Source organism: Perca flavescens, chromosome 9 (genome assembly GCF_004354835.1).
Source record: "Perca flavescens isolate YP-PL-M2 chromosome 9, PFLA_1.0, whole genome shotgun sequence".
Classification (NCBI taxonomy): domain Eukaryota; kingdom Metazoa; phylum Chordata; class Actinopteri; order Perciformes; family Percidae; genus Perca; species Perca flavescens.
The window spans coordinates 13,895,584-13,910,113 of record NC_041339.1 but is presented as its reverse complement, the minus strand read 5'-3'; the positions used below and the strand labels follow the sequence as shown (position 1 = coordinate 13,910,113).

The following is a 14,530-nucleotide window of genomic DNA, read 5'->3' as shown; positions in this document are numbered from 1 at the left end:
TTGCACATACATACAGTTTTTTTTACTCCCACGTGAATTCTTATTCTATCGCCCCAAGTTATAAGTTCCCATTTTGCGCAAAATTCAGGATTTAAAGCAGAGGCCAGAGTCACATGTCTCGCCAGCCGCCTTCATCCCAGAGAAGCTGCACAGCATTTTGACCCCGGGGTCCCATGGTTGAGGTAGAGGCCCAGTCAGTCCTCGCTGGTGGAACCATGAACCGTGTCAGGTCATGTCAGCTGTCTGCTCAGCCTACTTTAATAAAGCCAATCTTGCTTGGTTCCACACCACCAGTACCACTCACAATCTCCTGTAGGGCCAACGGATGACATCCTAGCAGGAAGGTGTTCACTTTAAAGCTCTTGTTTATCTACTGGACAATAATAAAGTAGGGTCATTAATATCCTTAGAAGGCACTGTGGATACTTTTGCTAATTATGTGATCATTTTAAATGCTAAAACTGATATTGCTACAACAAAAATGTATACCAGTAGCATCTAGCTGATCTAGTTTTCTAACATTAGCCACCATATGCTAACAGTCAAACCAGATCAAGAAATCCAGTAGCAGCAAAACCACGTAGTGTATTGACAAGAACAACTGCTCATTTTATTGATTAGAAGAGTAGTGTGTTATGTCTTCCTTCAAAAGTTACTTACACTTGTTTTAATGTATTTATAGGTTTGCTACTATTAAAAGATTTAGCATTCATATTATCACATATTACACATGTTATTATACAGCACTCCCATAACATTTTCTGACTCATGATGAACGGTTTAAAAAGAAAGGATCAAAATCAAAGCAGCAGAACCAGAGATGTCATCTTTTGTAGTCCATGCATTCTTCCTCCTTGTCAAAACCTTGCGCCTACATTACCCAAAATGCAATTCGACGGCAGAGATGCTCACAAGTCTCTGAGCTAGAGTCCGAGTCAAGTCTTAATGCCGTGTTCTATTTACCTCGGAACTCGGAAGACTGAACTGGGAATTACGTCATACCCGAGTTGAATGCGTTCTATTTAAAAGTCGGATTTTCAGTGTTTCCATTAGCTCTAGCCTGGTTAGCTATTGTTAGCAATACCAGTTGATAACAACGCATTACGCTGTTTTTTGTGCATGCAAACAGCGTAACAACATGTCCACAGATAGAAGTTGGACATGCCTGTGTGAACGACTGATTTAGTGACACAAATGAGACAGAAGTGCTTATAACTTTATGTTACTGCAGCTTTCACAACTGTTGATACAGGGGGCAGCCATGTTGGATTTTGAACTCTGGCTACTGCGAGGTTGTACGAGTTCCGAGCTTGTAAATACGAGGTCAGGGGGCGTGTTTCCGACTTTGACCTCTTTAAAACCGAGTTCCGAGGTAAATAGAACGCGGCATAAGTCTCCGAGCTACCTCCACATATTTTGCATTCAGCGCTTCTTTTGTCTGGGCCTTGTTGTATCAAGTTTTTACAGCTAAAGTTTCTGATGAATGGTGCGGTCGTCATGTTTGTTGTCCTCTCTCAGGTGTGGCCGTGCACAGCAGATACGTTACGTGTTACATGTTATGTAGGTAGGTTATAGGTTAGCCAGGGAGGGATCTAACATTCATGAGACATTTCCTAAAAATAAAGATTGTTCACTAGTCCTGCATCTCGATTCCGACATGAGTCTGAAGTCTTTGTGTATGCGACTTAAGTGCGACTTGAATCCAACGCTCAAACTCAAGTCCCCATCTCTGCTCGACGGCCAACGTTTGAGTGTGTTATGCTAGTAATGCTAATGTGGCCTGACAAAATTACAGAGGACTGGTAATCTAATTTCTTTCTAACTCCAAACCAACAGTTTTTTTTTTTTAAACTTGTAGTTTTCCGCAACCAATGGATGCTGACTCAAGTGACATCACTTGAGGCAGTTTATCAGATTTTGGACAGCTCCCCCTGGAGCCACAAAAGGCTTTAAACAGCTTTTTTTTACACAAAGAAGTAGCCTACTAACAAAGACCTGTAAACAACTTTGATGTGTAAAATCAGCACAGTTTCCCTTTACTTGCAAGTTATTTAGTGTGTTGGCTTAATTGTGATATAGAAGGACCCATGAGGCCTAAAAATATAATTCAAGCTTGGCTCCTTCCCTAAACATAAGCCATTTCAACAGGGCATCTCATCCCAAAGTAAAGAAAGAGTGGAGAGACCTGGTCCCATGAGGTCATAAATTGTCAAGGCAGACCCAGTTTGGGCAGGGAATTGAGTACAGGCAGAAGCTCCCTTAAGACGCCTAGTGGTCTCTGTTTCTCCCAGAGTTTAACCCTCTCACCTCTTCTCATTGGCTGCTTTTTTATTCAGTAGGCTGATTTATTGGAGTTCACAAGGGAGAAATACAAGCAAGCATTTCTTTGCTTGTAAAAAAGTAAAAATCAAAAGTAAGATCAACACATTGTATACATATTTTGATGCAATTTATTTTACTGTCTTTAATACTAATTCATGGTTGTCTCATTTTTCTTTCTTTGACCACCCCCCCTTGGCTGTCCCAATGCAACACAGCCCCTCTTTTCCCCAAATGAAATTCTTAGGAAAGTCATTTTATATCACCCTTTGACTGTGCATTGAACTGTAAAACCACCCCATTGGAAACAAAATAAAAGGATAGGAGAGGGAGAGAAGGGGGGATGGGGCAAGGAGGAGAATTATAATTCTTTGCAGGCCTTTGGTATTAACCCAAACACCAGAGCTGTCAGCAGTTCAGAGAGGGAGGTGCGAGGGGCAAACATTCAGTGTTAATTGGCACTTTGTAAGCTCTGAGCCTTCCTTTTGTGAGGGAAGTGGAAGAGAGAGTGAGTGAGCAAGAGGGGGGAGGGAGGAGTGGTCAGCAGAGGGGGGTGAGGGAGGAGAGAGAGAGAGAGAGAGAGAGAGAGAGAGAGAGAGAGAGAGAAGCTCTTGTTCTTGTAGGTTTGTTGGGCCTTGTTGAGGGTGTTTACGGTTCACTTCTTATCCTTTTTTAATTGGGCTTTCTCTCCCCCAATGAAAAAAGAAGAAGAATTCATGTAACCCCCAGCCTGCCACCCATACTCCCTGTGACTCCCCCCACCAGCCTGATCAGCTAGAGAGGGATAAATGACAAGAACAGAACGAAGGGATTGTCCTGTGAATGTCATTAAACTTGTACATACGCACAAATCTCGCAATATGAGTCCTTTTAAATGTAAATGAAACTGTTTGGGTTGCGTTAGCTATCGTGCTTAACACTTTGCATTTGCAAACACTTGTACGCATCTTCCTCAAATAAAAAGAAAAAAGCAGCAGCTATCCGTTTGTTTTAGAGATAAAAGTGCATTTCTGCTCTCATTTTCTGTTAACGGGGGGAAAGTTTGTGTTAGTGGTGATACAGGGGAGCAGGAGCAATGTCAGACTAGGTACAGGATGTAAAAACATCCTCTCTGTCCTCTTTGTGATTCCTCTCCTTCTGCCGATGTGTTTGGAGTTATCTGAAATAATTAAAGAGGAAGAGATTGGCAGAGAGAGAGAGAGAGAGAGAGAGAGAGAGAGAGAGAGAGAGAGAGAGAGAGATAGGAAGGCACCTGTCTTTGAAAGAGACAGGGGAAGAGGGGGGTGTTGTTGGCATGAGGCTGGTGCACTCTGCTTCACAGCACCTCTGGCCTCTTTCTGTCTTTCCCTCTCTCTCCCACTGACTGATGTAAATAATAATAGTGCTGGTACTGAAAGGACACAGGTGTCAACCATTTTGCTGCTCTGAATGGACCTGGGGGAAGGAGGTCAGGGGTCCCAGGGCCACCTCAGCCACCTCTCACACCCACAGTTTTCATTCACACTGACGCTCCCTTTCATAGGTTCTCATCGCGTCCCCCCTCCTCCTCTGTCTCTCCCGCTCACTCTCTCCTTTTGTTATCATAGCTCAATGTTTTGTGAAAACTTTTTGGAGGTCATGCACAAGCTCAGTATTCAGGAAGATTAACATTCTTTTGAAAATGAATCGGCTCACACAGCTACGCAGATCAATCGCTGGTTTCAACTTCAGGAGCCAATGAATGAGGGAAATTTTACATATCATTTACACCTCATTCAATATTTGTTTAACATTTTTTGGGTTCTTCTATTGGTAGCCTACAAGTCTTGCCTAATAATTCATCAGTTTAATTTTAATTTAGCAGACATTATGTTAAAAGCCTTTATGCTGCAGCTTTAAAATAATGCACGTATCAAACTGATCTATGGTATATTGTGAAAACATTTGGAAGAAAAGTTTGACATTTTGGGAAACACCCTTCTTCACTTTCTTGCCCAAAGTTAGATAAGAAGATTAATACCACTCTATATATATATATCTGTCATACATAGCTGGAAACTGCAGCCGATTAGCTTAGCTTAGCACAAAGACTGGAAACAGATAGCCTTGCTCTGTCCAAAGGTAACAACATCTGCTTACCAGCATCTCTAAAGCTCCCTAATTAACATGTTGTACCTCATTTGCTTAATTAGTATAAAAACATTTATTTGGCATTTTATGAGGGGCTAGATGGGACGAGTTGCTAGGCGACCAGTGGAGACTCAAGAACTCAAGTTACTGGTATTTATGCTAAGCTTAGCTAAGCTAACCAGCTGCTGCCTCCAGCTACATATTTACTGTACAGAAATGAGAGTGGTTTCAATTTCTCATCTAACTGTTGGCAAAAAAGCAAGCGTATTGACCAACATGTAGAACTATTTGTCCAAAAGAGAATATCATGAATGCATTTGACCTAAAACAGCCAGTACAACAGTGCAATCGAGTGACCAACAACACATTTTGAAAAAGTAGTTGTATATTTTGTGTGTGCAAAGTTCCTTTCAGTACTGACTTTCAATTACTCCTTTCACCTTCTTTCCAGGAGAGAGTACTGTCTGCCTGTCACATGGTCGGCTTGCACCGACATACAGATATGATGCATTTGTGTGTCTATTCTGCCATCCCCACTTCCAGCTTCACACGGGAGGCTCCCGAGTCACATTCTCAGCAGTTGGTTGCCCCCTTCTAAGCTAGCGGATGATAAATGCCACACACATACGTAATACACACAAGTCAGCGAACAGGCATGACATGACGCATGTGTGTGTGTACATCAAGGCCACTCTTTCTGTAGTGCTCACAGTAAGTGATGGATGAAGCTGGACAAAGATTTGTGGAGCAGTGTCCTTTGTGCTCAAAGAAGCAGGACAAGAAAGAACCATAAATTGGGACCGGTGCACGATGATGGTTGAGGTGTGCTGTACTATTGCCATGGATAGGTGACTATTTATGGTCTGAAACATGACATTTCTGCTGCATCAGCAAAGGCTGTGTGCAAATATAAAACCGAGGACATACTTTATGCTATCTGGAAAAGGGTTATAGACTTATTTTACATGTCGTTTGATTTTACTACTGTAGTGCATATACATTGATATAGATTGTCTTCCTTTATCGGTCGACATACAGATTAAATAATATGCTGTATCACGGACATTAAAGCAGAATTCTCCCTCCATTACAAACCGCTGTAAGTAAGAGTCCAACTGGCCAATCAGTCTGCCACCTTTCAAGTTTTATGTGTAGTCAGTAAAGCAACCAGCCTCAGCTTTGGTCTTGGCCTTGGCTGTTGGCAGTCATAATGAAAATGTTTGATCTTGATATAGAGCCCAGTGTTAAACCCTGGGGAAAACCTCCACGATGCTGATGTTGGTTATACATGGTGTATGTGTAGTTTCCTTTGCAGCATGCACGGCAGTGGATAATAACTGAGAAAGACAAACTAAATGCATCCATGGATGCATCAACGTTTCAGTGTTTGATACTATATTTTGTGTGTGTTGTGGGTGGATGCTCCTTAGCCTGTTAGATCAATGCTTGGTGGAGATGGAGATGCTAGAGAAGGGTGAGAGGATTTATTACCTAGCATTAGGAACACTAATCTGTTGCAGGTGTTTCTGGCTGCTCTCCCAGGCCATGCCTGCTCTCCTCCCCAGGAGGCCCCACCATATTTGTGTGTGTGTGTGTGTGTGTGTGTGTGTGTGTGTGTGTGTGTGTGTGTGTGTGTGTGTGTGTGTGTGTGTGTGTGTGTGTGTGTGTGTGTGTGTGTGTGTGTGTGTGTGTGTGAGAGAGAGAGAGAGAGAGAGAGAGAGAGAGAGACACACACAGAGACTTTTTTTTCTTTCCAAAACATTTGCAGGGAGATTATACCATTTCCACAATCCTCAAAGAGAACAATGCGAACAGCCGTAGAAATCGAAAGACCACAAAGCAAGGTGCGAGTGAACTGTGCAAAAAGTGTGGCGTCATTCACATGCATCCAGGAAAAAGTGCTCTTCATTTTGTTTCTCAACTTTGCAAATGGCACTATATTTTTAGCTGGATGGATGGATGGAGATGGAACTTTGCAAATGGCACTATATTTTTAGCGAGGCATTGGTTTTTGACAAAGATAACTCACTCCGGGTATACAGTAGAAAATCACTTTATCAGCAGGGTACAACCTCTGGGGTGTATTACAATGAAGAAAAGACCACCAGGATGGATTGAGCCAACAGCTTCACAGGAAGCCTGTGGTGCTTTTAGAGGATGATGAACAAAGACACAAAGGAACCCACTGAGAAAGTCCTGCTCTGTAGGAAGTCTGCAACGCCTACTGTGGCCAGCTTTGGAAAGACGGAACTAAGTGAAATAGAGAAGAATGGAGACGGAGAGGAATCCAGGGGTGGAGAACAGTGAAGACAGGAAAAGGAACAGGGAGGGTGAGGATTGATATGGTGATAGAGGTTTGAAAAAAAAATCTGATGATTCAATCTGTAAACACAGGGGACTCAATTATTTTTTCATCCAAAGAAGTCAGTATTTATGAGAAAAATGTTTCAAACCAACTTGCTACAACGCCATCAAATGCATGATAGTCTGCTATTAAAGATTTTCTTTACAGACAATGGACTTCACTGGCTGCTGGAGATGAAGTGAACCTGACTTCACTACTTTGGCACTACTGCCCCCATGTGGACATTTAAAGTACTATTCCTTTCAGGCGATGGTATGGAGTATTTACTTGATTCTTATAAGTGTGTTTTAATTGTAATTAATCAAAAAGAAATTGAAATATTTTTTATTTGGACCTCAATGAAACTGTTCATGGGGTTTCCTGGTGGCTGAGTGTTTAATACTCTGATCACAGCATCTCTGATCAATTTCTAGCCAGGAATCCTTTTGTTGCAAATCTCTTTTGGCACATTATGACTATTGGTGCCTTGGCTGGTGGCTGTGCTTTACAGATAAAAACTAACCCTTTTTAAATGTCTTTAATGTAGGCCAACGTGAAACAAACCCACTCTACCGGTATAAGCTTTTTTCACTTGTAGACTTTTTATTACTGGACCTCTCCCAAAAGCAAAACAAAGAAAAGAAGACAACTTTGTATTAATTAGTTTTTATTTTAACATATTGTAACCTGAACCATTTGGCTGTTCGGAACATTATTTTCTAACTGGAAAGATTTGGGCAGAACGTCTGGTTGTATTAGAATATTAAAGGTGCTCTATGCAACATTCAGCGTCTGGGCCGGGATTGATTGCCTACAAACGTCTCTCACCTCTGACACATGGACACATGGAGGCGACTCTGCTACATGTGTACTTGGTGGTTGAGCCTAAATGGCGGCGGCTAACAGTGCTGCACGGTGTTAATGGCAATGGCGCTGTCCAGCCAATGTGGGTACGGATCGTGTTATCAGTGGTTACCGCTGTATGAGCACCGCCGTATAAGCACTGCTCTCCTGTGCACGCACTGGCTCGTTGCTGCCTGGCTAGCAGCAGCGAGCCAGTGGGACCTGAACACGACGGGAGGGAGGATGGAGAAGGCCAACAGTTTCAAAGAGAAGGACTAACATGCACTCACATGGACCCTGAGCCGTGCCCTCATTCTCTGCTCAGTACGCCATCACTCCACCATATCTTTTACATATCAAATAGTTGTTGACTGCTATATTAATGTTCTGAATGTCGTATAATGCACCTTTACGTCTAAATTTGTGTAATGGAATATATCAATTACAGAATTAATCTTTTTCATGGGCTGTAATTGTAGGAGTTCTGGATGACATAGTTTGTGACGGAAGGAAACCAGTCTTTGCTCACAGTCAAAATGTGGGTGAACCAAGGGTAGAAGAGCTCCAGCTGTCTCGTAGCTCCTGTTATGATGATGTTCAAGGCTGCATCTGTGGCAGGGTAGGCTGGTACACTTGTGACTCCACTAGGAGACAGAAAAATAAGCTCTTAAGTGAAGAGAATGCCAAAAAATTACAGCCAATAATAGTGATCACTTTGACTAACCTGACTTTCTCCATAGCTGATTCAGTATCAATGAGCCCCAGTGTACATATAGAGATGGACACATTGCTCTTCTTCATCGCCAGCTCATGCTGAAGGGCCCCGAAAAAACCATTCAAGGCAAATTTGGTTGAGGTATAAGGTGCCACGAAGGGACTGGGCATTTTACCTGTGAAGCATCAATAACTATGAGTCGGGTTTCCAATACACATTTGTCAGATGTAAAACATAAGAAGGTACTCACAGATTGGATCTTAACTAGTGCATATGTAAAAATTTGGATGTGGGATTCATCAGCAGTTCCTAAATGTTTATAAGTTAGGACAAAATTTCCTTTTGGCCGGGTCTACTTATAAACTCATCTAAGGAGCACAAATCCTGACTGTTGTTTTAGATGTTTCCTAGATGACGAAACAGCAAATAAAACACACTAATCCATCAGAGAAAAAACAGAATGTAAAACATTTCCAAGAAATTAAACATTTCTAATCATTTTTCAAAACAATCACACTAGAATGTCCATTTAGTAGCTGTTGTTGGAGATTTTGATCATGTCATGAACTTCGACAGTGTTCAGTCGACTTTTTCAGAGCACTTTGTGAATCATAAAAAACTCTGCCCCTAAAAGAAGAGGGGATTTGAACATCTACAATCTCATGACGGCTGATGGAGATCATGTGATGAGATCAAAAGCACCACAACAGCTGAATGGATGTTGAGGTATAAAATGCTGGTCAAGAATGAACTTTGAAAGTAAACATGTTTTCAAAATGGTGTGGTCTAACCAAGTATGTTTTTGTCTTTTCAGTTTTCTTTTCTTTGGCAAGCACTTTGTTAAGAAAAAGTGCTATACAATATATATATATATATATATATATATATATATATATATATATATATATATATATATATATATATATATATATATTATTATTATTATTATTATTATTATTATTATATATTACTATTAATCTAATAAAAACTATATTGTTAAAATGAATTGAAAAACTATACATTATTTGGAATTAATGGGTGAAAGTAATAATGTATGTAAAGGTTTATGTTTCATACAGTTTGCTTTCATCAACATGTATAAAAATGATGTGGCAAACTTACCTAAAAGCGATGAAACAACCACCAGTGATCCTTTACTTTGTTCAAGGGAGGCCAAAGCTTTCCAAGCCATCTGAATGTAGCTGAAGAAATTGACCTTTGGAAAACACAGAGATCAGTGCATTCCCTTCATTTTATGTGCTGATTGACTATCAAAATGCTGCACTACCTTCATCAGCCACTTGGTGTGCTCTACATCTCCCTCCCACATACTGAAGGGGCTCGGTCCAATGTGATTCAGAACCAAGTAATCCAACCCTCCGAGTTTGTCCAGAGCAAAATCTACGACTTTGTCGGGATCTGACTCACTGGCCATGTCTGCTGCTATGTAGAGAGCTTTCTGGGCTCCCAAACTCAGGCACTTTTCTGCCACCTATAAGCAAAGATTGGAAAGAATAGATCAAATGCAGTTGCAGAAATGAGTATAGAAAACACTTGAATGTGTGTTATTAAAGCTATAGTGCGCAACTATTTTATATAAATGAATGTCCGGTATATTCAAGCCATTGCCAAATGAGTTGTTACATAGCTATATAAGCCTATCAGCTCCACAAAACTCTCTCCGTATTTCTCAGCATAGCTATGTTTACAAAAGGGTGTAGTCCGGCGGCATTCATACGCAGGAGCTCAAGTGTTTTACATTACCGCTGAGAAAGGACAACAGCAGCGTTCAGCTTTGGAGACATAACTATTACAATACATTAACCTCTTTTGAAGTCCATCATGGTTTTTTAATCCTCTGCGTCCTCCTTGATTTGACTGGGTAAGCACTACTAGCAGCTGCGGGGGAGGTGTGCAATCACCGAAGGCTGTTATCATGTGGATGCGCCAACAGTGTTGTTGTCATTACTTAGAATTCCTCATGGGGGCAACAGACACTATACACACTACAGCTTTAACCCAGGGGTCTTCAATGTTTTTTAAGCCAAGGACCCCTTAACACAGAGAGACGGATCAGGGTACTACATATATTGTATAAATTAAAGATGCATATTAAACTGTGCCTACAATAACGTGTGGGCAGCCTAAAGCCTTTATACATACCTTTTGAGTGGATACAATACTAAGCTATTAAAATAAAAAAATGTTGGCATGATTTAATAAATCATGTTTCAATGTTAAAAAAACATGCTTAACAATACCTTAGGTTTAACTGTATCAGTGGATGGCTACCTTAGTGACTACCTTACCTATAGGCCAGTAAGCCTTTCATTAATGGGGTTTTCCCCAAATAGGCTGATTTATGTTGCCATTTATATGTTGCATTCATGTTAAACATTTTAATTTTTGAAAAAAATTTAAATTAACAATAATTTGGTGACCTGGCTGCAGTAATTCAGTTGAAGATCTCTGCTTTAACCTATAGCCAGACGTAATGGTTTATGTCTTAGCCTACTTAATTTCAACCAATATATTGTACATGATATGATAGACACAGAACAGAATTATAAGCATTTATTGTTTTATACATGTATTAGTTTGTTCATTTTTATGTTGTTAAGTTCACTGACCTGCTGTAACACTTTCTCCCTCCTTGCTGTAATTACTATCTGGGCACCAAAGCGGGCGTAGTGATATGCCATTTGTTCACCAATACCCGTACTGGCCCCAGTCACCAACACCCTGGCACCTCTGAGAGATTCTGAAGGACACATGAAACACACAAAGACATTCTCATATGTACTGTGAACACAGTTGTGTTGATGGAAATTAATAAACATTTAAATTTGAGTGTCACTGATACACTTTGGACATTTTCGATTTTGCCTCGACAGGTATTTGTGCCAACTGGTATTTGATATAAACTTAAAGTGCTCATATTATGCTCATTTTCAGGTTCATAATTGTATTTAGAGGTTGTACCAGAATAGGTTTATGTGGATTCATTTTCAAAAAACACTATATTTTAGTTGTACTGCACATTGCTGCAGCTCTTTTCTGTGTTGAGCTCTCCGTTTTAGCTACAGAGTGAGAAATCACAATTCTGTTCTTTGTTGGAGTCGCACACTAGTCAGTTGCAGAGTACGAGGGGGTGCCACGCTAGCAGCTAGGTGAGCATTGTAACGTGTGTTACAAAGTGACGAGCGTTCATCACGGAAGTAAAGGCTGGACTACAATAGAACTGTTTGGAGCAATTTGTGAACAGCGTTTTCTGTTGGTGTTGGAGTGGACTTTGGGCTTTTTCACTTTATAAACCTATAACGTGCACAAAAAGATATATAACACAATAAAGGAAAGGGGAAAAGCCAAAAAGCATAATATGAGCACTTTAATAAATATCAATTTGTGATTTGATGACATTAAACTTATCTCAGAGCAGATCTAGAACACAATGATCCCCATTTTATTAATAATCATTCAACACAAGGGTTTTTATCAAAAAAAGATGAACTAATCAAAGTCCCCTAAAGGTTCTTTCAGTTGAAAGGGCATTTAGAACCTTAACAACCTTGACTCATTGGACTCTGACACAGGTGGAACATATAGCCACAATCATCCGTCTCCTCTTTAGAGTATATGAGGTAATAAAGTAGTCATATATCATGTTTATTTATTAACTTAATACTGTGCTTTTTATGTCCAGGAGATAACTGCTACTTTTTTCCCCCAACCTCAACACTCCTTCATATGGAGGCATATCAGCACCTTTTATTATTTTTACTCCTGTTATTTCCACAGTTTGCACCTTTGTATGTCTATAGATGCAGAGTGCATCTTAAACAAATCATTAGGTTTCATTCAGCATTTGTAAGATGCAGTCTTGTTAAATGTTAAAATATTATCTTCATTAGGGCCGTAGTTGTAGCTTTTCACAAGGTGACATTTGATGTTGTAATTGTTGAAAACTGTACACATTATCCCACTTTACTCAAACCATATAATTTCATTACTTGCGAAACCTCAACTTATACACTGCTTCCTCACAGCATGGATAAATGCTGCGTTCTCTTTCTGGTAAGGCCTCAGTCACAAGCGGAAAGCATGTCAGATTATCACCAATTACTCACTCAGTTTGTGCTTCCTTTCCTAAATTTCCCCAGGGGAGCTTTACACTTTCATCCTTATTATACATAGATATTTTGAGCAATGCAGAGCAATAAGCATGCACAGCATTCCATCACTACAACAGTTACATGATGGGTTTACATGGCCCATATTAAAGTGTGTGGACCATGTGGTTGAGGCTGCGCTGTACTGCAGTGTGGGGCCTGTAGACCATGATGTGATGGGGCAGTACATAGAGATTGCTTATTGAAGCAATTTATTATTTATTATTTGAATATTTTCAATAATTTTGTCAATGTAAAATGAAAAACTTAAAATATGAATATCACAAACACACTTGCATGCTGCAGTATATTGCCTGGATCTAGGCTACTTGTTGTATACGACCAGGCAATCTGATTGGTCGACTACACATTTAGAAAACGCTCAAATAAGCGCACCATGCATGCTTGTTGAATCCATGCTCTCCAACATATGTTTAAACCATTTACATAAAGTGATTAATTTGATTAAATTATTTAGTCTATTATACAACGCCCTGAGTTATTGGAATTGTTTGGATCACATTAGCTGTGACTTGGTGACAACAATATCAACATTAAGTTTGTGGACATAGTAGCTGTATAACCTATGCATGGAAAAAGCACCACGTATCTCCACTGTCAATACTACATAATTCATTCATATTACTCTAAAAAATACATGTCTGTAAGAGGTTTGCTAAAAATTAACCATTTATAAAAGTCTATTGATTGATTGATTGATTGATTGATTTCTTCTTCAAAACTCCTCAGTAGATTGACTTCAAATCGCATATGGTAACAGCAAAACCTGTGTTCAACTGAACAAAAATCCAATGCATTTTTCAGCAAACCTCAAACGTTTTCATAAAAATGTTAAACAAAAGTGTCTTATTTCAACAACTAGTCTTGGATCTTGCGTCTCACTTACCTGCATCAAAAGTGGGTACAGTCCACTTGACAGCTAGGAAAGCAACACATATACTAGCTAATAGGATTTTTGTGAAAGTTCCCATTTTGTGAACTTGTTGGTAGTTAATTTGTAGCACTACGTGTTCTGGAGTGAGCCCAGACTTCCACAATTCCAGTTCCCACAACTTCCTGGCACAGAGAATATGAGCATACTAAGTAGGTCTACCATTTATGTAATCCCTAATCCCTCCTCCCTTTCTCTTGACGTGTAAATGGGGTGTGTGGTTCAGAGAAAAAGAGCTTCATGGAACTTGAACCAAGTGGGTGTGGGTTGGGACCATAGAGTGTTAATATTTACAGTCCATGGTTGGGCCCTTGTTCTTCTTCTTTAGTTTTATAGGCGGGCTATAAACCAAACTTTAATGTGCATGCTGCTACCTACTGTACCAGGTTATGTAACAACACACATTACAAGCAACAAACATTGAGCAAAGTGCTTTACATAGAGGTAAAAAAAAAGGAATGATCAAATGAAAACACAGGCATAAATAGTAGAATAGATTTGTAAAAGCAAACAATATATTGATACAATCATAACACAAACAGCATTGCACAGACAAATAAACACCAGAGTGCGGTCAGGCATGTCCTCAAGATGATAATAACAGTAAGAGGCTTAGGAAAAGAGATGGTTCTTTAGACAGGTTTTAAATGGTATGAATGAAGGCCAGATGTCTAATTGTTAGTCCCTCGACCTCTGATTTGCTTAATGGGACTTGTAAATCCATAGTGTCTCTCTGTAAAGCTTGTTTTGCTAACCTGTCCCCCTCCTCATTTCCTTTGAGACCTACATGTGCCAGAACCCACATAATAAGTCTGTTACAGTGTGAGTGGTTAGTTATCAATTACAGACAGAATCATTGCTACATAAATAGTTTTTAAGATAAGTTTACCCCCTATTCCAACCCACTGAGGCACCTCATGATATGTATAACTTTATGACACTTCCCCACTATTTAGTTAACATGATCAGACCATGATCTAACATGCATGTTAACATAGATTCAAAAAATAAATTATAAGAAACTAGAAACATTCACCCTCTTCAATGGTCCTCCATTAATCTGCAGATGTAAGGGAGAA

The 14,530-nt window shown here is 39.9% G+C and overlaps 1 protein-coding gene across 1 annotated transcript; it reads right to left on the bottom strand.

The window, feature by feature from the left end:
- Positions 1-8,075: 8,075 nt before the first annotated feature.
- hsd11b1la (hydroxysteroid (11-beta) dehydrogenase 1-like a) lies at positions 8,076-13,491 on the bottom strand. The gene is made up of 6 exons (XM_028588305.1): positions 13,407-13,491; positions 10,961-11,091; positions 9,619-9,822; positions 9,453-9,546; positions 8,340-8,505; positions 8,076-8,259 (listed from the first exon to the last, which is right to left on the bottom strand). The coding sequence occupies exons 1-6, from the start codon at positions 13,489-13,491 to the stop codon at positions 8,076-8,078; spliced, it is 864 nt and encodes a 287-aa protein (XP_028444106.1).
- Between the last annotated feature and the right edge of the window lie 1,039 nt (positions 13,492-14,530).

What these genes read in the sequence shown, in the direction of transcription:
- hsd11b1la (XM_028588305.1), bottom strand. Translation starts at nt 13,491, where the DNA reads ATGGGAACTTTCACAAAAATCCTATTAGCTAGTATATGTGTTGCTTTC. An exon ending in ACACCAAGTGGCTGATGAAG is followed by an intron (nt 9,547 to 9,618) that starts GTAGTGCAGCAT and finishes TGTTTTCCAAAG; the next exon opens with GTCAATTTCTTCAGCTACAT. An exon ending in TCAGCTATGGAGAAAGTCAG is followed by an intron (nt 8,260 to 8,339) that starts GTTAGTCAAAGT and finishes TCTGTCTCCTAG; the next exon opens with TGGAGTCACAAGTGTACCAG.